The following is a 27627-nucleotide window of genomic DNA, read 5'->3' as shown; positions in this document are numbered from 1 at the left end:
AATCTGATCTGGCAACACTGAGTGTGCCACATGTAAATGTGTAAAACGGACGTTGGGTGGTTTTTTTCAGCTTTTATTTTGACGAACCAGGAAGTAGCGCGTTGTCTGTACGCCTGCACTTGACAGTAGCATGTCAGAGTGAAGCGGAGATCCAGCCCGGCCCGTTCCGTCCTCCGCCCCGTTGGAATGGATCAGGGAGCCGCTCGGAGTCGTTGATCCGCGGGTCCTCGCTCTCAGCCTAGGCCGCCTCCCATCAGCCTCTCCCGGAGCTCCGAGTTCCCTCCGGCTGCACCGCCCCGAGCTCGGCTTCCTCCCCGGTGACTCCCCCGGTCTATGGCGCTTGGTTAGCGGCGGTGCGAGCAGCAGCAGCGGGGCCTTGGACTCGGCTTTCGGAGCCTCACGTCGTCTAATCCGGAGCAGCATCGTGTCGAGATGGGTGAGTCGCAGCGAGCTGACGGAGCCCGGCTCGCCTCGGCTCGCCTCGGCTGCAGGAGGAAACGGGATTGGACCTTTGATTTTAAGTGTAATTTGCTCCATGTGGGATTTGAGTGTTCTGCTGCGGCGGTGTGTGTCGGGGTGGCGGATGGTGCCGCTTCGGGTGGAGCGACTTCCTCCACTTCATCCACCTTCCGCTCGCTCTCCGTTTTCATTCATTTGGTTGTGATGGTGCGGTTTTGCGTGGCTGTTCGTGCTCGATGTGATCCGGGGGGCTGTGATGTTGCAGTGGTTCCAGCTGTTAAATGGATGTTGATCCGTTGAAATGAATGGAGACGTTCTCTTATGCAATGTGACTCGGTGGAGCCCTGCAGCGCCTCACTCCTGCTGCTGGCCACACTGCCGTGGACACCCATCAGTTTAGATCGTATCTTCATTCAGCCTCACCATTACATTCCTCATATTGCAAATCCTCAGTTGTTCCTTTACACTTGTCAGTTTTATGATTGCAGTGCTGCCTCGTGCCACTCGATCTGAGGAAAGTCCATCAACCCCACATGAGTAAGCAGGAGAGGACAGAGAGCAATAAGCACACATAGACAGAATATTCATCTTTCAGCAGAGATTAAAAAACACACCCAAGTCAGAGTTTTAGTCATATTTTTAACATCTTCAACTGTGATGCTCCCTCCCACCACTAGTGGGTGCTACGGAGCGTCGGTCTGCAGTCCTGCAGCACTGATGAAGTTCCTGATGGAGTCTGAATGTGTGCATGAATGCTAAACCTCTAGAATGTTGCAGGGAGCAACGAGCCTGGACAATCTGACAGAATTGTTGGAGGTTGACGCCTCGAGGGAACTGTGTTTAGAAAACCTGGCAATACACTGAGATGTTAGTTTCTGCTTCACGCGGTATTGTGGGCAGTGTAATCCTTCGTCACAATCTTCAGAGACATCCAGGGATTAATGTGTTCATCACCAACCACATGGATTAATGCTTAATTCCAGAGCCTCCATCAGCCTTTTGTACCTTTGTGAACATGAAGTTGCTTTTCAGCTGCACCGCAGTGGTTTGGCAACTGTCAGATGGAGGCGGTTTCAACAAATATAAAGTACTTCATAAGACAGACTGAACTGTAATGTGTGTTCCTGCACCATCACATTAGTATTTGACCAATCCGATGCTTACGGAAACAAAACTGTGTGTCAGGTTGTCTCGGATGGGGAGTTTAGTGAAGAGTGTTTGTTATATTCTGCCGGATGATGTTCCCTGAAGAAACAGAGCAGAGGCCTGTACTAGGAACCCTGATCAACATATCCAGGATATCTCTCTGTTTCCTGGGTTGACTTATCCAGATCACCGTTACTACGAAGCAGGTTATCAACTCTCTGGTTCAACCCAGACCGAGGTGTGCGCGTTCACGTGAAAGGGGCGGAGTTTGGAGCATCTGACCAATCACAGACAGAGAAACTCTGTAGAGCAGTTTACAGATTACTGAAGGAGCAGTTATTCTCTGAGATTATGAAGAATTAAAACACATCCAGCAGCTAAAAGCAACACTGCTGCTGCAGCCAAAGCCAGAACATTCCTGACTTGTTAATGCTGACTTAGTGAGATTATACAATATTAATTTATCAGCGATATAAATGAACAGCACCTCCGCTGATCAATCAATTTCACTTTATTCCAGCAGAAACGTGTCGGGCTGAACTTCCTCACTGATCTTCTTTTACTTTAGATTTTCCATCCAGTTGTTTTGAGGCTGAGTTTCTCTTGTGTTTTATGTTGGAATATTAATTCATCACCGTGACGACATGAGTAGTTCTGGTTACGTAAATTCATGTTTCTGCAGTTCTGTCAGGTGTGATCATTAACCTCATTATTCCAGATCAACCCTCGTGGAGATAAACAGACTTGGAACAAGTCAAGAACAAAAACTTCTTTCAAAGCCTCAGAGACCAGGATTTATTTTATTATGTTAAAAAGATTGTTCTGAATTAATTTATCCTCTCTGCTGCAGCTCAGAGCTCAACCTGCCCACCAATCACCATCATTTAAGAATGGACAGGGTGTTTTCCAAGAGATCTGATTGGTCAGGAGGCGGGGCTTTGACTTCTTATCCAGAACATATCCTGCTCCAGAACAGGTTAGACTTTCAGCGTCAGTTACCAGGTGATTTATCCTGCTGAGAAGAGAGCAAACGTCGTATTACAGAAAACCCAGGGTTAATCCTTGAAGTTATCTCGATAAGCGAAAGTCCAGCTTTGTATTACAGACCTCAGGAAACTGATAAGATAAGCTGGGGAATTTTTGAAATATTCCAAATTGGAAACTTTCTATGGGAATTATTGGAAATATATGGGAATTAACTGGAAATTGGGGCTAATTCAAACAAACTGTATCATATACAAACATAAATGTAAATATTTTTGTTTTGTCAGAAGTAAACATCCATGTAAAATAATACAATTTAAAAAACATGACATTCCAACAGATTTATTCGAGTAGAACTTTAGTTTTAATTTTTGAACAATGAACAATCAATTATTTTAATGAACAACAAGAACGTGAACATGAACTCCCCCACCCAATCAAAAATTAAAGTCCCATTAAAATTTTAAGTGAAAGGAGTGAGGAACTCTCATCTGCATTTCTCTGGCTGCGTTCATCCATCGAGTCAAAGACTCTGGTCCCAGAGGGACCGGGAGCTGATGAGAGGGTATCTGACTCTGATACAGCAGATTAGTTTTCTCCTTGAGTGGAGCTCTTGTCTGCTGAATGTTTTGAGCCTTGAAATTTGGGGCACTCTGCAATATGCTGCTGCATTTTTATAGCATTCTTACATATGTCTTTCCACAATAGTTCCACGTATATAAGACTTTTCTTTAACATTAGCGTGTGGGAAATGCTTCCACACATCAGATGGCAAATGTGGCATTTTTCTGTAGAATATCATAACGCTTGTAAAAACACTAATGCCATGGCATGAACAGAAATGTAGTTGACTAAACAACTGGAATGGTCTTCAAAATATTTTACAATTGATGTATAAATTCTTTTATGGTTACAGAAAACCGTCTTGCAGGAGTCAGAAGAAACAGCATCACATTTGACGTCGCTATAATAAGCTGGCCTCTTAAATGGTTAATGAAATGACAAATAGTTTACATTTAGCACCGAACTTACCAGCTAGTTAGCTACTGTATGAATACATTTTTATAAAATTTTTGCAAGTTAAACAGTAATACCATTATAGATCAAATATATTTACCCCATAATATTATAAAAAAAAAAAAACTTACTTGACTTTATATAATCTGCAGGCTCACCTGTGTGGCCTCCAGGGTTTAATCAATCATCTGCATGTGATGGAGGAGTGCACAGTGCATGCGGGGGGCGTGGCCTCAATAACCCTGCACTAAGCAGTGCCATGTGCATGTGATTGAGGAGTGCGCTTGCATTAAATCTGGTTGTTTTAGCCAAGATTATGCTACAGTATATTTTCCCCAACTAAGTTCCCTGTTGAGGGCCAACCTCCAATTTAGTAAATTTCTGTTTTATTCCAATAAATTCCCGGTAATTCCCATAAATTCTCGTGAATTCCCATGGAAAGTTTCCAACTTTGAAATTTCCCAGAATTTTGCAACCCTAGTTAAGTCAGTTCATCTTTGTTCTTTGGAAGCCCACTAAACACGCTTCTTTAGATTTTTTTCAAATACATACCGAGATGCACTGTGTTAGCGCAGACCGCTGCACGTCACTGTTTGATCACAGACAATACCTTAAACCTACGGAAAACTTTAAATCAGGGTATTTTGAAGGAAGAAAACCTGTTTCCTTCCTGCGACTGTTTGATCGTCCACATGCAACCATACGAACCTCCGTTCAGTTGGGCTGCGTTCACACTGCAGGCAAAGACGCTCAGTTCTGATTTCTTTGCGTGATCGTTCACACTACGTTTTAAAAGCCACCTCCATCACACTGCAGTGTGAACACCATCAGATCCCAAAGTGCAGGGAAAACAGAGTACACTATATGGAAGGAATTATGGACGCTACACCTGTCAGCGCACGCAGATCCACTTTCAAATGGTTGTACAACACAAAAAGACGCACAGCGGCTGCTAGCGCCGTACAGAGGGAGGAGTGGAGACGGAGGCGGAGCAGGAGAGGTGGGATTGTGACGCCAGGAGAGTCACTGAGTTCTTTAAACCACAAGTTCAGGAAGACGATTGAATACATCTGTCAGCTTCTCTCCGATCTCCGGCTCACGTCAGTGACGTGTTAGTCACGTGCATTACGACTTGACCGTTCAATCCAACTTTATTTCAGCTTTAAAAGACTTTGAAGGACAAAAGATTCGTATCCCATTTGGTACCACATACGATCGAGGCCTGGCTCTGCTGGACAACAAGTAGAACTGTGACGTCCACACGGCCACTGAACAGATCACATGTTGTCACTTGTGAGCAGAAGTAATAAAAGTTTGTCATCCTCACATGAAAACCTTGTAAACAGGGCAGGAGTCGATTCCTTCAATCACTAATATACAATCAGACTTTGGTAGAAGCCCGGTGAGCAGTGCATCACAGTACAAACTGAGCGTGAGTGAGTAGAATGACGGCCTTAATGGAGGAGGATCCAGAATAACGGCTTAATAAACCAAGTTTAAGATGTTAACTGGAGCTGAGTCACTCCAGCCTCTGATTCTACACACGGATCCTGTTTCCGTATTTATCTCAACGGACAACATGTCCTATTCAGGCAGAAGAGGATGAATGAATGAATTAATGGTTTCTTTTCTGCCGTAGTGCCACACAATAGAAATACAAATAACTTGAGAAGAAATGAGTTGAAGTTATGTCTCCTCCTCCTCCTCCACAGAATTTGGTGATTTTCAAACTCAAGCATCGTATTGAAGACATATTTCACTGTGTCACTGTAACATCATGTTGTTTCTGGTGGCCACAGGGCAGGAAACACAAACCAGGCCTGGTCATGGCTGGTGATCCGAGGCGAGACAAGGCGCACTATAATTTGGCATCACAAAGACATAAACATCACATACTGACGTGTATTTGTCTTCCATCACGTCTGTATTGAAATATTCCATAACTATGTGGCATGTTAATCATATCTGTGACAGAGGGGGGATTTCACTAACTCCTGTTCTGTTGTTTCTGTTTTCAGAAAACCTCAGTGACGCCCTGGAGAAGCTGAAGTTGTCGTCTACGGACAAAACGACTGACAGTGTGGAGAGCAGTCTGGACTGTCTGCTCAAAGCACTCTGCAACAGCAGTGAGTAAACGGGCCGATCCTCCTGAAAGCCCGGCTGAGGGACGGAGCCTCGCATCAGCTGCATTTACACTGTCAGCGTCATGTCACCCAATCCTGCGATTCTGATATGTTGGCTTCTATGTGCCACAGATTGCATATGCCTTTGTACAGCGTAAACAGGAAGAACACATCCATTTCAGATCAGATACAGGCCGCATTCACACGTAGAAATTAATCAGATATGTGCCAGTTCGACCACCGTGTAAACAGCTGATCGGATACTCTTTACTCTAACGTCATTAAATCTGCGACCATCTAGTGTAAATTCCTGCATAGAGAAGAGGCGGTAGAGAAACAAGAAGCATGGAGGCGATCCGACAGGAGGAGTGCTCAGTTGAAGAGGTCACATCATGACTTGTGTCTTTGTGGAATGGAGGAGATAATTGCAGCATACTGTATGTATATGATGCAAAGGCAGTTCTGGCCTTTTTCCTCCTCGTCTGCTCCTCAGAACGTCTCAGGCACCGCGACGTTTAGAAGAAACATGTTAACATCAGCTCGGTTCAGAGTTCGGGGGGGGGCCTCGCCAATGTGATGTGCTTGAGAAGAAAGTTTCCTCTCGGTTTATGTTTAGATTACCTTTGGATTTCCACTTCATGAGGTTAGTCTTTTTGTGACGCTTAGGGACATACAGGATTAATCTTTCTCTACTTTAATCTTTGCAATGTTGCCTGGCAGGCAAAGTGAGGGTGAGACCAGTACAGGATGGCCCGGGCAGCAGGAGAACAATCACTAGTCCTTTTTTTTTTTTTTTCCCCTATTTGTCCTGTTCGGCAGCTGAGGCAGACATTTTAATGTGATCGCCATTGCCATTGCAGTGTCGGTACAGGTTTTGCTCTTGCTGCAAAAATAAAAGAATCACTACCTCTAATATGATCGGTTCTGTAAATACTGTGTGAGGAAAATAAAGGCAGAAATATGACTGAGTTATTCATAAAAGTACACATTAGATGAAGCCCTGCACACGTGAGTCTTTTGTTTGCAGAAGTGGGTCAAGTTAAAAGGTTAGCCACTCCAGTTTCTGCAGAGGTGAACTGGACGGAGAGAAAGAGCCTCTTATATGTATGTAAGTAAATCCTTACACACTTCTGATCGTCCTGTATGTTACTGCCAGTGTGCGAGCTATACCGCGGCTATCGGGGGAGGGGGCGGCCTCCGGGGCCACAATTAAAAAGCCACAATTGAAGTTTTGTGGATGAATTCCATGGACGTCTTGTCTGGAAGTCATATGAACATCGATGAAAACAAGAACTTTTAATCCTCAGATTCGACTCCAAGTGAAAGAACAAATCGTCAGACTTTTTTTTTTTTCCACACAAAGTCTCAGTGAAGTAAAGTCTTGATGGCAGCAACAATGTTTCATCACAGAAAAAACACCAAGACAATTTCTTCAAGAATCTGACCCAAAAAAGAGTTTAGGGTTGGATAAGGTTGTTTTCTTTTAATCATATATGCATAGTTTTAATTTGTGATCACTGTTGACGCTTTTCCACTACTTCCTCCTCAGCCTTGTTCGACCCGCCTCACCTTTTAGGCTTTTCCACTACGTGTCCTCACTACCAGGTACTTTCGTGGTACTCACTCCACCGAGGTTTTAAGCGAGCTGAGGCGAGTAGACAATGTGACGTTGGTTCATTCACCCCGCCATTTTTTTAAACACCAGAATGATCACAGAGATAGATGCTCAAAAATAAACCCTGTCCGGCAGCGACAATGCGCAAGTGTAGGATTCAGGAGCTCGATGGAGCGACCCACTACGAGTATCAGGAGGTCTCTGAGCCGCGGATACCACCGGTGTTTTGGATTAACCGGTTTCCTTGTTAACTGGTGACCAGCGTCCTCGAGCGTCGCTTTTCACAGTAGTTGTGAAAAACCCGACCAAAATCCGTAGCTGTCCTGGCAAACGTTGTTTAACGGTATTTCCACTAAAGTTTAAAGTATCGTACTGTTTGTTTGTCTTATTTTAACATCAGCTGCTGCTAACGGCTGGTGGCAGGTCACCAGTTAACAGGGGCACCAGTGAAACCGAAACACCGGACACTGAAGCACGATCGGAACGATCCACATTTTTATATTTATTGTTAATGAATATATAAAAATATATACAATTTAATTTGTTATTTGAGCTGATATCCAATGCACATTTGCTCCACATTATAAGGAGTGATTACTTGTGCACGACAGGGAAAAGCTCTGATGACTCCGCCCACGCCTGGTAGTACTATACTGTAATGGAAAACCACCCGAGGCTGAGTTGAGTAGGGACTGAGTAGGTACTAGTGAAAAAGCGCCATACGTTTAATTTTAAAGTGGTCATATTATCGAGGGTTTCGTTGATCCAAAAATGTTGTATTCAAAGTTTATTTCCCTCAATTCCTTGATTTTCCTCCATTTGAATATTGGATCATAGGAGCTGCATTCAGAATCTGCTGTGTCTGTGTGAGCTAGACTGGCTCCACCCACACATGCCCATCTCGGGAAGAGGAGGAAGTACTTCCTCTGGTGGTGCCATGTGCCAGAACAGAGCTGCCTAATTGTGGGAGGAGTCAAAGGAAGGGCCAGTGTTGGGGAAAGTTCAGTTTCTACATGAAATAGTTCAAAGTTCAGTTCACAAATTCTTTTCAATATGTTGCTGCGAGCTATTACCCTCAGAATACTGCTATTTCTCCATTGTTGCCACCCAGTCAGTCCACACTAGTAGCAGCTGCAGCTCCCCACCCCGACAGTATATTCTCATAAACATGAGGAACAACTTGCTGCTTTAATCGTCTTTTTAAATGAGGAATTATTAAAACAAAAACAAAACGGACAGTAGTTCTTAAGGTGCAAAGGAAAATATACCAGGCAGGTTCTACAAACAAATTACAACTTAAAATAGTAAAACTCTCAAGGAATGTTTAAGTTACTGGCACATACCTTGAAAGGCGAGCGGGGTTCAATGTTCTGTCTCAAGTTTGATGTTGACGTTGTTTTACGAGTTGCTTCTTGAAACCCGGCGGGCAAAGTTTATACAAAAAGGTACGATTTTTTCCACCTGGATCATCACTGACTTTTTCATAAGATTCTTTTAAGTACCAGGATTTCCGGACTATTGAGGCACCGGAATATAAGCCGCAGCCACCAAATTTAAAAAGGAGAAAAATAAATTTCGGAGTTACTTGATGCACCTGAACGCATCACCCACATATCAGTAGCATGAAGCTTGTTAACCCTTAAAAAGCCGAGTCGTCCTCCGCAGAGTTCAAAGCATGTAAAAAAAAAAAGAAATGGGGAAAAAAAAGCGGGATATCATCCGGAAAGTACGGTAACCATATGAAGATGAAATATTAATGGTGGAGGCAGAGTCTGAGGTGGTGCTGCTGTCTTCCATTTGTTTTTGCTGCGATGCTTCACATTTTGATGACGTTATGCGGCGGTGCGACTCTTTGGTGGCTGCTGTTGCCATATTGGCTGTTTTCCCCCCCGACATGTAGAAGTGTTCAGATTTCACCATGATGACTGATATTTATTGTGTTTGTCCTTCAGGCGCCGAGGCCAGCATGAAGATCCAGGAGATGGGCATTCTTCCGGTGTTCCCGTCCCTCCTGAGCCCCCAGTCTTCCTGCACCCCCAAAGTAGCCAACATCATCGCTGAAGTGGCCAAAAATGGTAGTTTGTTTTCCAGGCCCACCCTAATAAGAACAATATAAGGACTATAAACGCGTGTTTAACCGGTTATTTGTATGTTTTTTTCTGAATTACATAGGGGTGAATTTTTGTAGTTGATTATTTTGTACTTCAAGTAAGGCTCCGTTTAGACAACGTTTCACGTGACAACACCTAATCCGTTATAAAAAGGAGTGTGTTTACACTGCGTTATCGGACAAACTGACAACGATGTAGTTAGTCTGCCGGGCCACGGGAGGGCGCTTTTGCTTGTTTTTGTAATGAAACCACACAGACATGTGCAGAGAACAATACACTATAAACGTGAAGAAAATGGAGAGAACCCAGCACCCGTATCGACTGATGAGGAATCGCATGCTATCAGGGGAGAGTCTCAACAATTAAACTACCGATATGGACGTTAAAACTAGAATACGGACTGCGAGTCATACTACTAGGGGGGCCACCTTGTTTGTTTACTGGCACATGAGCAGAAGGAACTGTTTAACACAGGGGGGACGCGCAGTAACGGGCTCCATAGCCTCTGGCAGTCTCTGCATGAGGGAATCGCACCCGTGAAAGAAAAGTTCTGCTTTGGAAGCCGCTATAAAAAAAGTCACAGATACAAAACAGACTCTCAAAAATGAAGAAAGTTTTGCAAATACACTCATTTTTCTTGTCGTGTAAAGGTGGCCTAAGAGAAACATTTGAAGTTGTGACTATTTTAAGGTCACCAGGTGACTTTTCCTGGGTGTTTTTCTTTTCCTTGTTTTGCTTTGTGTGGGTTGTTCTGTCTGTTGGTGATCTGATGCAGTGGATCTGATCTGAACTAGTCTAGTCTGATCTGAACCCTGCTGAACTAGGTCTCTCTCTCTCTCTCTCTTTCTCTGTGTGTCTCTCTCTGTCTGTCTGTGTCTCTCTCTCTCTCTCTCTCTCCCCCCCCTCCCTCCCTCCCTAGAGTTCATGCGGAGTCCTTGTGTGGAAGCTGGCCTCATCCCTCCTTTAATTCAGCTGTTAAACTCCACTGACCAGGAGGTTTTACTGCAGACTGGCAGAGCTCTTGGAAACATCTGTTACGACAGCCGTAAGTAGGAATTTGCTTTGCTTGGTTTGCATTAAATCCCTTTGAGCTTTGTCATCGCCCTAACAGACGGAGTCATAAGAAATAAACCTGTTGTGATGAAAATCACAAATGCCGTGGTTTGTCCTAACGATATTTGTTCTAGGAATATGTGTAGATATCGAGTAGCTCTCAGTTCAAAATTCATCTTCAGGAGCAACTCATTCAGTTCAGTTCAATTATATGCGTCATTTCAAGGCACTTTTCCTTAGAAAGACCCAACAATTCCACATGAGCTAGTAGAGGAGATGGTGGAAAGGAAAAGCTCCTTTTTAACAATAAGAAACCTGCAGTACCAGGCTCAGAGGTGGAGACGTTCTGCTGTTGTAGTTGGGGTGAGAGATTGGATATCAGCTCAAATAACAAATTAAATTGTATATATTTTTATATATTCATTAACAATAAATATAAAAATGTGGATTGTTCCGATCGTGCTTCAGTGTCCGGTGTTTCGGTTTCACTGGTGCCCGAGTTAACCGGGGTGGAGAGGGGAGGGGGAGGGGGAGGCCGCACCCAGGCCCAACTCTGTCACGTGGTCCCACCACAGAAAATATGGTTAAAATGTTGGCGGGTTGTGAACAAAAAACACGGAAGCGGCCGGCGGCAGCCGGCTTTACCGGGCCACAATTCTGTCCTCCTCACAGACCCGTTCTTCAGTGCTAGGTACCTCAACAGAGGGGTAGCGGAAAATTGTACCCGGTGGTCGCGGGTTCTTTCCGTACCATCCACAACTTTTTCAGTCGGACCACGCCAAAACCCGACCTGGCACAGAAAGTGCAGTGGCTCTGTAGCTCCTCCAGCCGCTCCAACTGTAAACTTTCGTAAATAGAAAAGTCTTGAGCCTAACCTTTAAAGTAGAGACGGTGTCATCCCCGGTTTCCACTGCGCAGTAGGTGCTGATTTCACAACTACCGTACACAACCGGTACCTAGCCTATTGGTACGGGTTCCATGAGGAGGAGCTCCAGCGCAGCCGTCTGCTGATTGGTCAGTGACAATCACCCCTCTCTACCAGCCAACAATATTAAAATAGCTCATGGGCTGGAACCACGCAACAGACCGGACCGTACCGGACCAGACTGGACTGGACTGGACTGGACTCTCGCTGCAGCATTTTGAACCAATTGGAGACTTTTTAAGCAGTTTTTCTGACACCTTGATAATAGCGAGTTACAATAATCTATTCTGGACGTAACAAAAGCGTAATTTGTTTTTCAGCATCACCCTGAATCAACATGTTCCTGAGTTTAGAGAGTGAAAGTGAAAGAAAGACTACCTGCAGATTTATTTAATGTGGGAGTTGAAGGATCCTTCCTGGTCCAAATTAACTCCCAGGTTCCTCACAGTGGTACTGGAGGTCATAGTAATACCACCTTGTGTTAATAGATCTTTAGATCATTTCTCTCTCAGATGTTTTGGGCCAAATATAATAGAAAGAAACATCTGTCAACAGGCTTCATGAGACGCCGCAAATCAGCTCTGCAAACCAGAGCAGCAAATTACAACGCAGCGACCACATAAGAAGCATTTTATAACAGATCTGTTTGACAGAACCATCTTCTGAGTCACAAGCAACAGGAAGGAAAGAAATCAGAGACCTTTGTTTTCTCATGAGGGGCAACATGGCGTCTTCCTGAAGGTGATCAGGATCAGGATCTGTTGGACTTTCAGGACCACCAGGCCTTTTTATTGTTTACAGACAGTCCATGAATGAAAAGATTGTCATTTTAACAAAGAAACAAAACCTCCAACACATGACTGACTCAGAAAAGGTAAGTCAGCTCTTCTCTACAGTCTGTTCAGCCGCTTCTGGGTTTTTTTATTTTTCACTTTGGATTGTTTTGAGGTATTCGACTCGACCATTTCTGCGTCGTTCCTCAGACAGACTGAAATGAGGATTGTGACACTGGTTTTTTGTAATGTCACTCCTTAGTTTCGTTTTTTAGGGAGCGATCCTGAAATGCGAGGCTCCTCAAGCTTTACTAGCCCGCAGAGCTGTAGTAATTCCTGTGTTTCTTTTGTAAATGAACCCCAATTTGACCCCCTAAACACTCTAAAAAAAATCACCAAAGTTGGCATGCACATCTTGACTGGGTTTTAATTTTTACAATTTATTAAACTTTTCACCAGAGTGCCAACATGTGCTCCCTAGCGCCACCTAGAAATACTAAAACAGCCACCACGTCCCGCAGGAATGTCATAGAGAGACCAAATCAAAACCCACTTGTTCGTCTCATGAATACCTAAATCCAACAGGACGTCCACAATTTGCCTTTCAAAATAAACCTTCTACTCCAATTTTGGCCTTCGCGCAAACGCGATCTCCTCCAAGAGTTTTTATCGTATTGGCTTCTAAGGGATTTAACATGACAGAGGAGATCCTGCTGAGGAAAACTTCAAATGGTTTGGATTTTATTAGCCGTCAAATTTCCAACCCAAATCCCGTCGTCTGCCTGCTCTCATCTAAGAAAACGGGGAAACAAACTGAGAAATGGCCCAGGAGAGGCCATTGTGGCTAAACCGTGACTCCTGTGGACAAAGCAGCAGATCAAGAACCCGTCGAATAAGTAACATGTGGGGATGATTCAATAAAACCTGGTTGTTTTGGTGAGATATAAGAGGTGGCATCTGCTCTCTTTCTGACATTGTATGCGTGACTATAATTTGGCCGAAGTTGTGGGATCTGCGAGGAGTTTCTTCCTCCAGCAGTTAGTTTGTTTTCTCTTCTCCGTCACTCTAGTTCACGTGTCTCAGTGCAGCTTGGGAGAACATCAGCTATGACATAGAAAATCCAAGGAATGAAATTGGGAGCAGTTTTACATTCTTCCAGTTCTTCTTTGAGTTTCTTGAGTCGAGGGACGTAAATTAAATTATGTAGATGTTTAGGTCTTGAAGAAACATTCACCCCCAAATATCTGAAGCTGTTTGGAGCCCAGGTGAAAAGCGAGACTGTTGAGTTTATAAGAAACTAGTGAATTCATTAGTAGGACATTAGTGATTGACGATCTGAGGCATTCGATTCTTTAATGTTATTAATGCTGTTTTCATAGAATTGGGGAATTTCATTTTCCTGGAAATCTGTAAGCTTGAGCATAAAAAGGGGTTGGATTTGGAGCCAAAATGCCTTTTAGAATTCTGAGGAGTAGAATGAGTGAAAAACCTACATTTGAACATGCTCGGGTTGAATGAGATCGAGTACTTTTCATCTGTAGGTGATTGTTTATGAGATTGTTCTAAATTGACGATTTCTATTTCAAGTTGTTCTGGTAAAGCACTTTTTCTTTGCAGATGTAAGAGATCAGCTGGCCCCTAATTGCAGCTTTGACTGCATCCCACATTACTGCTGGCGTTACAGGGGAAGCTGCATTGTCCTGTCTGTACTGTTCCAACCATTGTTGTGTATTATTACAGTCTTCAGCGTCTGTGAGGAGTTTAATCTCCAACACTTATTCTGGCGTGTCTGTAAGAGGAGAATGAATTGAAGATGATCTAGATCTATTCTAAGAATGGGCCCTATATTACAAGAAATGACATGAGAATTGTTCCTGGGATATGAGAAATATTTCTAATCGGGAGTAAGAGTTGTATAACTTTTCACTGTGGGATTAATTTCTCTCCAGACATCAACAAGGCCAAATGTCCAATGAAGGCAACCTCAGGGTCTTGGACGCTTTAGGATTAGACATTATGGATGAAGACCTGTCTAAATTACTGTCCAAGCAGCCGTTAAAATCTCCAGAGACTTTCCTGAGGTCTGTGTCCTCCTGGCTAAAGAAGGTCATCGTGTCGGTCATGAAATTGGTGGAATCTTAGTGTTAGCTGATGTGTTTGTAACAGTCCCTGCTTCAGTACTCGGCTACTCTGAGTCGATATGTTGGTCTGTTTGTGTAAGTACTGCTTTTCCTCTCATATTGCTTGAAAGCTGCTGAAATAGACCTGTCCAACCCTTTCAAGTGTTTTATGCTCCTCATTAGACCAGTGACTCTCCTGCTTTTTTTCTTTAGTAGAAGTGTTTTCCTCTTAATTGTATGGCCAAGGCCTCTGCATTGAATGTTATTACATTAAGAGTATTCTGCATACTGAGCCTTGAGCATTGCATTGATTATATTGAAAGTGGTATTAAAGCCATGGTGAGCAGCTCTGCAGCTCTTCACTGAGATGATGTGCTGTAATGTGCTGAGGGAGTTTCACACAGTGTTTCTCTCAGGTTCACAGCTGTTGGTTGATTGACAGACGCTTATTGGCGCTTGTGTGTGTGCGTATTAAATAGTACACAGAATATTAACTGGTAAATTACAGAAGTATTATTATTTGGTTGGTTTGGTAAAAGGAACTTTAGAAGACTTCCCAAGACTTCTGTAGTTATTTCACACGAGGATAAAAAGTTGGGTTCTGGTCTATACGACGGACTTTTGTTATGTTTTGGCTGCTTGTTGACATGACAACAGCTCTATGATCGTCTGAAAAGACACGTGGAGAAAGTCTTCCTGAGTCTGAACAGGGACGGAAACTCAAAGCACCATAGGTTCATTGCTCCTCCAGCGTATACAACAGGGCTGGGTGACTATAAGTTATGAAAATGCTCCTCATCAGCCTCATGGCAGCCCTCATGAGTTGTGACAATTCTCCATCAAAGAGGAATCGTGTCTCACGACCCTGTGCACGTTCCAGTCTCCCTCAAACTTTACCTGCTCAGACCAGCCCTGCTCAATTCCTAACGCCAGCATCCATTCAGACACTGTCATGTGCTACTATCAGCCACTTCACTGAATTAACCTCAAGCGCCGCCGCGACTCTTACGATGTTGATGACGACTCACCATGAGAATTGTGAATTTTCGTCAAAGGGCGCGACGACGGTGGCTCTCTGAAATTTGATGTTTCTGACAGACGCATATATTTCTAGTAAATGTCGATGTACTGCAGCGTTCTGTTAATCTGGGGTGGGGCTTTTGTTTTTTTCATCGTTCTCATAAAACTGGAAAAGAAATTACCAAAATAAATGTCGTGGCGTCTTTGCAGACAGATCTGATCTCTCTCTGTGTTTGACACTGTTTTCTTCACGCTGTGGGAAAAGTACCTGCTACCCAGAGCAAACATGAAATCTTCTTAAAGAGCGGAACTGAGCTTCCTGTTGCCACGTTGCAGAGGGTCTCTGACTCATGTGATACTTCCTCCCCTCGACAGCTCTTCTACCCACAGACTATTATCTCTGCAGCGTTCACACTGTGCCCCGAACAAACACAGAAATCCAACGATGTCCAGTTTCTCTGCTCTTGTTCTTCAGATTGTAGGATTTCATTCGTCTAGTTTCAGTTCTGTTTCCTAAACACAAACCTGAGAAACAAGTGGGATGAGACGAGATCAGAACTATGGGTTACCGGAGTAAATTTGAATCCTCGTCTGATTCCTCCTGTAAAACGTGTAGTTATTGATCCCGGAGCCTGAAGTACTTGATTACACACCATCACTCACATTGCACTGGAGATAAATCTGTTTGATTTCACACTGCTGTAATTTCATTCTCGACTGTTGGTTTTCAGCACAAGGTGGTTCCACATTGCTTTGAACTTTATATATTGCACTGCTAATTTAATGCTAATATCATGTAGAATTGTGTATTTTGAGGTTGAGGTTATTTTGCTTGACTTTTGCTTTGCTTTGTGGTTGATTTGTGTTTTGGCCTCTTTGTTTTGCAGATGAGGGCAGGAGAGCAGTTGACCTGGCAGGAGGGGCTCAGATAGTAGCTGAACACGTTAAATCCCTCTACCAAAATACTGAGCCGGAAAATCAGAAGCTCTTGACGGTTTTTTGTGGCATGCTGATGAACTATAGCAATGACAATGGTAATGACCGGTGTCAGTCCATGTTTACTCTCTTGTGCTCATGAAGGTGGAACAGAACCACAAACTCTGGTGCTTCTCTGGCTTTGACTGTTTTTAAACCTTTTTCTCTGCCTTTCTGTTTCTAATCGCTTCTTAAAGCTAATCTGCCTTGTTGCTCAGAGCTTTTGTTTCTCTACAATTAATGTCTTCATCTGGCTGAATGCAGCGTTAAGGTTCTTCTTTAAGGGATTTGTATGGCGCCTCTGAACTGTGGATCCAGTCGGTATCTTCAGGATTCCCATAAGAAGATAGTTAGTTGTTTTGCTCGCCAGTCCATTGACACTGGAAAAATAACTTCTTCATTCTTCTTAATGTAAGTCCAACCCTTTACCTGTGTCTGATGGATATGAGCTGTGAAAAACGTGGCTGTACTGTGAGCGTGCTGCTGTTGGATGACCTCTCTGGCAGTAGCATAAGAACCCTCCAGTACACATTTCCACATACTCCAGGACAGCTCCTAACGATCCGTTTGTTGTCATTGAAAGTGAAAAATAAGTGCATTTTCATCATGAAGTTCCTTAATACGGTGTTAATGCTGAATAAAGTGTCGTGCTGAAAGACCTCGTCACATCACTTTGACTCTTCTCCCTCCCAGCCTGCGTTTGCTTGGTTTTGCTCTGATGCTACTGACACTTGGATAACAGTGAGGTTGTGTGATCATTGTGGGATCGAGTTCCGTCCTCTAAAAACCGTGAAAATAAATCAGAAACCAACTCATTCTTATTGAAAAGGTAAAAGTTTTCTTTCTTTTTCTAGCCTGCAGTTCATGCGTTTGGCATTGCATCTCATTGTGGAGGCAGTCAGAGGACGAGAACGAGACCAAATCATTTAGTTCAAAAAATATGTTTGTTCCACAAATCTAGTGACAAGCTAGTTTTTTGGTTTTTTTTCTTTCTTTCTAGATTTTCAGCCTGGATCATTTTTATCAGGACACAATGTGCGAGTACATCAGTCACGAATGATGCACATCTGTGAGCTTGAATATTCCTGCTGTGCTCCTGATGCTGTCATACATGATCAGACCTGTGAGAGCCGCCGCCTCCTGAAGGTGTCTGTCTGGTTCTCCTGTCCAAAAGAGAACGAGATCTGACAGGTGGTCTATAGTTTTAGCCAGATGTCCATGGTGCAGGAGCATTCAGTGACGGACCAAGGTCTTTGTTGCAGCTGGTAAACAGCTTTATCTGCATTGATCTTGAGTTGCAGTGTGACTCTTGCGATGGAACCCTTTGTGAAGGTTTGAGGACTTTTTGAGGTTTTGTGACTTTAAGGGTTCCGTTTCTGCTGCAGCTACATTTCTCTGGTTTCCATTCAGAGTGAATGTAAACCTGTTCATCCTTTCCTCCTCTGCTGTCTGTCCTGCTCGTTCAGTGACACTGGTGTTCAAATAAAGAACCACAGTTGGACAATTGAAGCAGTTTATTTTTGTGCATGAAGCAGAATCTGAGGAAAATGAAGTGAAGTTGAGATGTGGTCTGTGAATACAGGACATCAGCTCTGATGCAGTGAAGAAGTGAGCCACTTGTTCCTGCTGTCCAGAGCCGAGCTCTACAGTCTGTCCTGTGTGCTTCTATTGCAGATTCCTTACAGGCCCAGCTCATCAGCATGGGGGTGATTCCCACTCTGGTCAAGCTGCTTGGCATCCATTCCCACAACACAGCTCTGACTGAGATGTGTCTCATCGCCTTCGGAAACCTGGCTGAGCTCGGTGAGTACCTGTCCAGCTTCATTTGTCGTGTCCGGCTTCAGTTCTCGTATCCAGCTTCAGTTGTCGTATCCAGCTTCAGTTCTGGTGTCCAGCTTCACGTCCAGCTTCAGTTCTCGTGTCCAGCTTCAGTTCTCGTGTCCAGCTTCAGTTCTCGTGTCCAGCTTCGGTTCTCGTGTCCAGCTTCAGTTCTCGTGTCCAGCTTTACGTCCAGCTTCGGTTCTCGTGTCCAGCTTCAGTTCTCGTGTCCAGCTTTACGTCCAGCTTCAGTTCTCAAGTCCAGCTTCACGTCCAGCTTTGGTTCTCGTGTCCAGCTTTGTTTCTCGTGTTCAGCTTCTGCTCTTGCTTCCAGCTTCTGCTCTTGCTTCCAGCTTCTGCTCTCGCTTCCAGCTTCTGCTCTCGCTTCCAGCTTTGGTTCTCGTGTCCAGCTTCAGTTCTCGTGTCCAGCTTCAGTTCTCGTGTCCAGCTTCATGTCCAGCTTCAGCTCTCGCGTCCAGCTTCAGCTCTCACATCCAGCTCGAGTGTCACCAAATAACCTCCACTGAGTTTTTTCATAGATGCAGCATTATTCAAACAATACTTCAAAGCGACAATTTCATTGTAATGAAGATCTCATTCATACAGTTTTAAGTTTAAACCAGAGATTATTCTTGGTTCCAGCCTGATCTGTGTGGAGTTTGCATGTTCTTGCTGGGTCTGGAAGCATGTATGTGAGTTAATTAGTTACTTAGGTATGAATACGAGGGTGTGTGACGGGTTGGTCTTGTTAGTCCTGAAAAACTGGTGACATGTTCAGATCTAACTTGGCTGTTTTCAGTCAGTTGGATCAGTTCCAGCCTCCCAAACCCTCAGTTGGGTGAATTGTTATGTAGGGGAGAAATAATCTGCAGCGTCTGCGACCAACCTGGTAAACGGAGAGCTGTGTGTACGGCTCAGCTACTGTCCACCACAGTCCGGTACAGAGACGCTATTACAGCAGTAATAATCCCATGATCCTCTTTCATCGCTGTGAATCAAACCCTGAGAGCACGGCGCACATTTTGAAACCGGAAGGAGGCCATTAATTGTGATTATTTTAGAAATCACTGATGATGTTGATTGTTGTCCAGCGGTGGTTTTGATCCAGATCATGTTCCACAGCTCCTTTTAATCCCACTGATGGTACAAATATCTGAGCGATTACATACGAAGACAAAAGACTTCCAGAAGGAATGATGTTTGCTGTACTTTGCACCAGTGAAGCATCAGACGCTTCAGGAGTTCAGAGGTTAAAATAAAAACTCGGAGAATTCTTGTGCAGCACTTGAGGCAACACTTCTGGTGTCTGTGATTTAATCTTTTGTCTTTTCAGAATCCAGCAAGGAGCAGTTTGCCTCCACTAACATTGCAGAGGAGCTCGTCCATCTTTTCCAGAAGCAGACGGAACACGAGAAGAAAGAGATGATCTTTGAGGTTCTAGCTCCTCTTGCAGAAAACGGTAATCAAATTCGGGGTTTTTTTCACAATGAAAGCTGATCTTTTATGTATGAGAAGTGTAATTAATTATAAAACCAGTGGACTTTTCTAGCCGTGTTGACTGCTTCAGTGAAAATGTCCTGTAATGTTCATAAGCTCATTTACCCTTCAACATGTACACAGAGTGAAATAGTCCTCAAAATGAGTCATGCTGGCAGCTTTTCTTTCTCACGTGTTTTTTCTCTCCTGTTCAGATAATTTCCTTTTTAACTGTTTACTTGTCACTTTGTCTGATTTATCACGACTGATTCATGTCACCTCGGCAGATAAACATTTAAAGATCTGGTCCCTCATTAATCGGTACAGAAATACTATGCTATTAGTTCACGTAAGGATCATTAAGACGGCAGTCTGACGGCTCTTCAGCTCCAACTTGTGGCAGCTGGTTGTATGACACTGAAAAAATAAATGAAACAATACTCCTGACAAAGTGCTTTGTCAGATTGTTAAATAAAAGCTATTAAACGCTCGCCTCCCTTCATTCCACATCCTGCTGCGTGTTCCAGTGAGTTTGTGCTTCTCCTCCTCAGATCTGATCAAATTGCAGCTGGTGGAAGCGGGTCTGGTGGAGTGTTTGCTGGAGGTCGTGGCTCAGACGGTGGACGGCGAGCGGGAGGAGGACGTTTCCCAGCTGAAGACGGCGTCTGATCTGATGGTCCTGCTGTTGCTGGGAGGTAAACTGGGGGCGGGGGCGGCTGACTTCAAGTTCACACTGACGTTGTCTTGTCAGGGAATGTTTCAGTCGCACCGACATGTGCAGATACAATGAAATTACATCTTGTGTGTAAATGAGCTCATCCAAACTCATGAATACATTAAATGATGGTTACATTTATGAATGAATTTCACTGGAATGGGTTGTTTTAGTGGAGTTTTGTGGTTAACTCTCAGTATTCTGGACAATAACTTCAGAAAGGTAAACTCTTGCTGTGTCTGTTATGTAATGTCTGAGCCTTTTCAGATTTTTCTCTTCTTGCAGGATCCAGTATGATTTTGTGTTCTTTTCTCGTCTTAGTTTTTAAAGCTTATTCCCTGATGTCTCCATTCTGGTCTTAGGTCTTTGTCTCATGTCCACTATTCTACCTGAACCTCTTTAGTTCCCTATTATATGAAAGTAGCTGCATTGTTCGCTCGCTCGCTCATCACCCTACAGGTCTAAATGGAGCTTTTTTTATTTATAAAAGCAGAGATAATACCAGGGACACGAATGAATTAACCAACATTACTTTACTGTAAATGTCCTTTACTTGTGATCTACCTTCATTTTCTACCATTAGTGATGGCCAAATGAAGCTTCATGAAGCACTCTTTATTTTGTGAAGCCACTAGATGGCAGTGTCTGTTCAACTAATGTTTGAAAACACACTTTATTGCCAGTCTTCCGGCCTCCATCTTCAAACCAAGAGTGCCATCTGGTGGACTCGGAAAATAAAGAAAGTGGTTCATGAAGCTTCGTTCAGTCCAGTTTTATTCACAACCAACCGACTGATGACACAAAAAACTGTTTCACATGAGCAAACACTGGCGATGCTGGCGAGGAAAAACCTTTTAACAGGAAGAGATTCAGCAGAGCCACTCAGGCCCTGTCCACTCCAGCCAAAACATCTTCTTTTTCCCCGTCATTCTTAAAAAGTTTCCCATCCACACGGTGTCGGTGCAGGAAACACCAAAAACAGAGAGAAGATATGGAGAAAGTAATAACTGAGAAATGGACAAATCTGTCTTTATTAAAGCGACGACCATCAGGACCTTCTGCAGCTTGGGTTGGAACGTGTAGTCCGCCATTGTTGTTGCTGCGTTGTTGTTACGTTGCAGAGTTAAGGGTCGAGGGGCGGGGTAATGACATCAGTGTTTTCCCCAAATGTGCATCTTGTCCGTCCACACGTCAAAGCCGAGGCGGCATTTTCAAATTCCTTCCCTCTGGAACCCCGTTTTCAAAACAGCCCTGTTTCAGGCTCCTACAACACGGGGCCGTCTGGATGATCCGCCAAAAATGATGCGGTTACATGAAATGGCGCTGTCGTGTGGTGTAAACTTGCCTCAGATTGTCTCACCACTGTCCGTCTCTCCTCCTGTGTGCAGACGAGTCCATGCAGAAGCTGTTTGAGGGGGGGAAGGGCAGCGTCTTCCAGAGGGTTCTGTCCTGGATCCCCTCCCACAACCATCAGCTGCAGCTGGCCGGAGCTTTGGCTATCGCTAACTTTGCTAGGAATGGTGAGTCTTTGTCTTTTTACTTTGTGTGGAAACATTTTGTTGACGCCAAAGATGTGCTGATGTTGATCTGCTGGTTTGTCTGCAGATGGAAACTGCATCCACATGGTGGACACTGGCATCGTGCAGAAGCTCCTGGAGCTTTTGGATCGTCATGTTGAAGAGGGAAACGTGACCGTTCAGCATGCAGCTCTGAGCGCCCTGAGAAACCTGGCCATACCAGGTCAGTCACAACACACAGGAGTAGAGCGACACTGAAACGGCCAGAATACTTGGGCTGGACCTGAATATTGGAATATTCAGGCCGCGGGTGATTAATGATTACTACCGTAATACACTCTGGGTTCACTTCCATGCACATAACCTAATGTAATGCAACGAAAATCCCCACAGAGGGTCGGAGCCTGGTGCACAGGGTGGACGACGAGTTTGACGTCACGAGTACTTAAGTTTCACTTTCACGTAACGGCAGAGAACATAAGGCCCGTGGGCCAAAACCCACCAAGAGGCTCCAATCTGGTCCCACCAAGCAAGGAGGTTTTAAAGGATTTATACTAGTTTTTTTTACATTTCATTGTATTTTGCACCAGAACGTTTCATAAAATTTGACTTCATTTTCAGGAACTGTTGGACCTTGTAAAAATATAGAGAAATTCATTACATACACTGACACAACAAAGAAAAACGCCGTGATTGGGCCGACCCAGACGGGGGGGGGGGGGGGGGGGGAGGAGGCATGCTTTTTAATGCTAATGCTAGGCTAGTTAGCTTAGCAGATTAGTATGTGGGATAAGACCAGATTCCAGGTCAGGGACACCTGGGGAGTCACCTGTGTGATTTTCAGGTACATAACATTTAAAGGGGCCGGAGGCCGTGATTGGGCCGACCCCGACGGGCCGGGGGTGAGGTCCCGACCAACGCTGCTTGCAGCTTTAATTTTGTTGGTAATTGTTGGTTATACCATGGAGCTATCCCCCTGAGTTGTTGCTTTTATCATCAGAGGAGCAGTAGAATCACGTGTGGAGCGAAGTGAGGCTGCTGCTCCCTCTACTGAATCAACCTGAGTCGGGCTAATGCTAATGCTAGTGCTACCACAACTGCTTTCCACTGGATCCACAGATGGAACATAGTTGGCATTATCAGCAAGTCACATTGTGTGTGTGATATATATATATATATATATATATATTTTAGTGGATGTAATGTCATCAAATCCTCCGGAAACAGTTTTTAACCGTGTCCTGATGTTTTCTTCTCTCCAGTTGTGAATAAATCCAAGATGCTGTCAGCTGGAGTAGCAGACGTGGTGCTGAAGTTCCTGCAGTCTGAAATGCCTCCAGTTCAGTTTAAACTTCTCGGGACGTTACGTATGCTCATCGACACACAAGGTGGAGGTTTGACCTTCTTTCTATTCGCATGGTGTTCAAACTACCGCAGGCTTATGAGTCAAACACCAGTTCACTCTGGTGGATGGAAAAGTTTTCCTCAGTAAAGGCGACAGTAAGATGATTTTCTGTTTTGAGATGTATTTTGAAAATCAACAGAGATTATAAGCAGACTTGAGGAGTATTTCACAAAACTATGATAACGATCACGCAGCACCTTTAGCCGTCAAATCCTCATGTCCTCATACACTCGTGTCCAAAAATCCTCATGATGTCTCGCACAGCACTGACCGCAGACAAAGAGCATCAGAAATCAGATTGACTGGAATCACTTGAACATACTTTGACCAACTGGTGGGGCAGCTCCCTGTGAACCCCAGCAGGGGGTCCGGGGGAGACGCTTCTCGTTTCCTCATGAGTTGGTGGAAGTTCAATATATCAATTGTTAAAATACATTTTGATAACGGGATATTTTGTAAATATAATAACTTTGCATTATCAACTACTTTTGGATGCTACTCCTTTAATTTTTTAATTAATGTGAAATTTGAAACCATATTTCATTTCCCTTCCACCCCACAATGATACGACACGTTTGGTCTATCACATAAAGAAACAAGTAAAATTAATTTATATTTGTGGTTGTAATTTGATATTCGGGCATCGATACCTTTGCAAGCTGCTGTCTGAAGCTGGCAGCAGTTGAACTCCATCGTGTCTGAACTTACTGATGGCTTCACTCACCATCTGGGTTTTGTGAAATACTCCTCAGGCCACAGAAACTTGAGTTTACGTAGATGGACGCACAGATGTAACGAGTGTGATGGACTGTTGTTGCTGTGTGTTTCAGCTGAAGCTGCAGACCAGCTGGGCACCAACGGGAAGCTGGTGGAGCGACTGGTGGAGTGGTGTGAAGCCAAAGATCACGCTGGAGTGATGGGCGAGTCCAACCGGCTGCTGTCCGCTCTCATTCGACACAGCAAGTCCAAGGTCAGACGCAGAGAATCCTCCGGAGTCCCACTCTAATGGCCGCCTCACACTGCAGGACCGTTTAATTAGTGGACTTCAGTGACACATTACTTCCTCTCTGCTTTGTTTCATGAAGAAAAATACATGTTCCAGTCGCTCACTCTCACCTCTTTGACTCTCAGGAGGTTGTTAAGGCCGTCATCCAGGGAGGAGGGGTCAAGCACTTAGTAACCATGGCAACCAGTGAACACATGATCATGCAGAATGAAGCTCTGGTGGCTCTGGGCCTCATCGCAGCGCTGGATCTGGGTAAGAGCAATGACAGTCATCCGAGTCGATCCACATTCATCCCAAATAACATGCATTCATACATGTTTGGACAATAACCTGCAAATTCCCCCGCCGGCGCCACGGCTGCGTCACGCCAGGCGCTTTGCTGCTGGCCGTCTGGAACAGCGTCTGTAACGACGTCAGTAACAGATGAATAACTGCACTGAGGCTCAAACCCAGATTACACTGGACGCCTTCCAGATGTGATGCACAGCGTCACGCCAGGCGCTCCGTGTTAGCGGCGGCGAGCGGGGAAAATACTCGCTGCATAATGTATCTTTGGCACTGTGCACAGTGCGGTGTGGCGCAAGTAATATGCAGAGCGGCGAGTAACAGCCATCGACTGAATGAGAATGAGGGCGATTCAGAGCGCCTGGCGCGGCGCGTCTAGTGCAATATGGCGAGTATTTTCCCCGCTCGCTGCAGCTAACGCGCGTCAATCTACACAGAGCAGATCGCCCCAACCAGGAAGTCACATACAGAGCATCCGGTCCTTCAAAATAAAGCACCCCTTCCAATCATATCAGCATGTCACATGATTATCACTGGCACCAGGCCAGAAGTCACTGAAGACTGAACGGCCGCTATGACAATGAATTGCAGGAAGTAGTTTTATGGTGCAAACTGCAGCGGAGCGCCTGGCGTGACGCCGCACATCGCATCCGTAAGGCGTCCAGCGTAATCTGGGTTTGAGCCTCACTGGTCTCACTTGCAGCTTTCAGGTGGTATTTCTGACACTTTGGTGTTTCTTGGTTTCAGTTGCAGCTGAAAAAGACTTTGTGGGCTCCAGCCTGGTGTCGATGCTCCACAAGCTGCTGTCGGATGAACGGAGTGCTCCTGAGATCAAATACAACTCCATGATTCTCATCTGTGCCGTCATGGGATCGGGTGAGAACACAAACAGACTCGACAGTCTGGACATTGAACATCTTTGGTCGACGTCGGCTGTTTTGTGGCGACTGTACCGAACAACAATACCACCGACTGAATGGTTCACTGACATATTGAAGTAAAAGTAATCTGTATTTGAAATTCCAAGTTGTTTTATAGATGCTGTTTCCACACAGACCTCCTGATCACCAATGTATTGATTCCCTTGATCATTGTCCTCATGACCACATAATCACATGAGAAAGATTCTACCGATACAAAGACCTGGATGTGATTTATGAGTCTGATTCATTCATTTGATTTTCACTCTTCAATTCCACCTGAATCTAAGTAGAAATGTTTGTAAATATATTCTGACATGTTCTGTTGGAGTGTGACGGTATCGGAACGACGGCGTCGGGTTCATCTCCCTGTCGCCTTGTGTTTCCTCAGAGCCGCTTCACAAAGAAGTCCAGAGTCTGGCCTTCATCGACGTGGTGTCCAAGCTGCGAGCTCACGAGAACAAGACGGTTTCGCACCAGGCGTCGCTGACGGAGCAGCGGCTAACTGCTCAGAGCTAAAAGACTGTGTTCTGCTCCACACACACACACACACACACACGCACGCACGCACACACACTCCTGCCACCACATGCCTGCTCATCACCCCGCCGCCCCCGGTGACTCCGTCCGGACTCCACGCCCCGCATCTCCTCCTCTAAGGTTTTTATACGCAGCTTACTGAGTCAGAGTGTTTTACTGTTGAACTTTATTTTGAAGGATGGATTTAGACTCCTGCAGTGGGAACGGGCTGTGAAACCGTTTTTAGACGACCGTAGAAAACCAAAACTCTTGTGAAAGCCATAATGTCCAGATCTCTGAGAGCAGACTTTACTGACTGTGATCAATATTCTACACATTGATGGTTGAGATGCCTCCTCCTCTCTCCACTCACTCATTTGAATGAACGGACGCATCAGCCTCGCTCTCCTTCCACCTCCACACACGCACACACACACACACACACACACACACATGAGCATCGTCTGTTGGCTGAACGGGAGCCAGAATAGTCTCGGAAGAAGAAGATAAAAAAAAAAAAAAAAGCCTCTTTCTGACCGCCGCTGTGACGCCGTGTGCACACGACCCCCTCCCAACCTTCACGCCGTCACTTTGGTTTCGATGAGAAAACAAGCTGCCACTCATGATGTGCCCAGTCGTGTTCCATGTAACTCCAGTATAAACTGACTAGAAACTGTGCATGTTTTGTCGTGTCTATAGTGCGCCAGTGTTCCTTTTACCGCTCGTACGCGTTCATACTTTTAAGTCCAGCTCGCCCGTCTCTGAAAACTCCCATAGTGCACCTGTTCTCCACAGCCGCCGCAGTGTGAAGCTCCATGAATATAAACCTTGTTGCTGAGGGAAGCGTAGTGGACAGTCCAGTTTTCACAGGTTCAGCCACCAGAAGATGAATCTGAGACAGTTTGTCCTCCTGAAACATAACGTCGGCAGGAATCGAGCGTTCAAACACATTTCAGAGCGAGGAAATGCTGACAACCAATCCTCTACATTTCAGGAGTAAATACACCAATGAATTTGAATAAATTCCGGTACCGACACACCGAGAGGAAAAGAGCCTTTCTACAGGTTTTCCCATGTTTTTGTTCGAAAACATTCCATTTTGCTGACTCGGTGAATTCTCCAAGTTTGTATGATTTTGCTGATATTGGTACAAAACCGGAGCAGGAATTGGTGACGAGCGCTCCAGAACAAAGCGAAGTCCATCCAAACACCAGGATTCCGAAGAAAAGTAGAGAACCTGTTCAAGGTCTGACCAATATTCCTCCACTTGTACAGAGTTACTGGAATGGACAGCATGAAACCCGCCGGTAGTTTATCCTGCAACCACACCTTTCTGTTCTGTACGAGCGCCAGAAGGTTTCTCTGGATCTATTTTCTTCTGAAGGTATGAATGACTATTTATCAGACTCGTGCTCCCCTGAACACACATGCCAGTTAAAGTGTGTATCTGAAGTAACTGCGTGAAATATTATACACATAAATGTTGTAAATGTAATGAGTTGTACATTTCGAGGACTGTAACTGCAGACAAATTAAAAACGTATAGCTGGTGGCGGCTGATGTCTTATTTATTATATTATATATAACTTTACTCCAGCGAAGGGAGAATGAATGAACGAATCATCAGACTCAGGACCAACTGATG

The 27627-nt window shown here is 44.6% G+C and overlaps 1 protein-coding gene across 4 annotated transcripts; it reads left to right on the top strand.

Moving 5' to 3' along the window:
• rap1gds1 (RAP1, GTP-GDP dissociation stimulator 1) lies at nt 1-27534 on the top strand. Of its 4 annotated transcripts, none has more exons than XM_080486471.1 (15): nt 116-436; nt 5625-5732; nt 9297-9419; nt 10375-10500; nt 16234-16380; nt 17996-18124; nt 19473-19598; nt 20167-20310; nt 21719-21850; nt 21936-22070; nt 23110-23241; nt 24083-24222; nt 24384-24510; nt 25291-25419; nt 25855-27534. In XM_080486471.1, the coding sequence occupies exons 1-15, from the start codon at nt 433-435 to the stop codon at nt 25980-25982; spliced, it is 1830 nt and encodes a 609-aa protein (XP_080342597.1). In that variant the 5' UTR covers nt 116-432; the 3' UTR covers nt 25983-27534. The 4 variants fall into 4 exon arrangements, with proteins under 4 accessions (XP_080342599.1, XP_080342597.1, XP_080342598.1 ...); XM_080486472.1 differs by having other exon boundaries at nt 118-436; nt 23110-23235; XM_080486473.1 differs by lacking the exon at nt 16234-16380 and having other exon boundaries at nt 1-436.
• The last annotated feature ends 93 nt before the right edge of the window (nt 27535-27627 follow it).

Source organism: Lipophrys pholis, assembly GCF_963383615.2.
Source record: "Lipophrys pholis genome assembly, chromosome: 18".
Classification (NCBI taxonomy): domain Eukaryota; kingdom Metazoa; phylum Chordata; class Actinopteri; order Blenniiformes; family Blenniidae; genus Lipophrys; species Lipophrys pholis.
The sequence above is the reverse complement of the archived record's forward strand: the minus strand, read 5'-3'. Positions and strand labels throughout refer to the sequence as shown.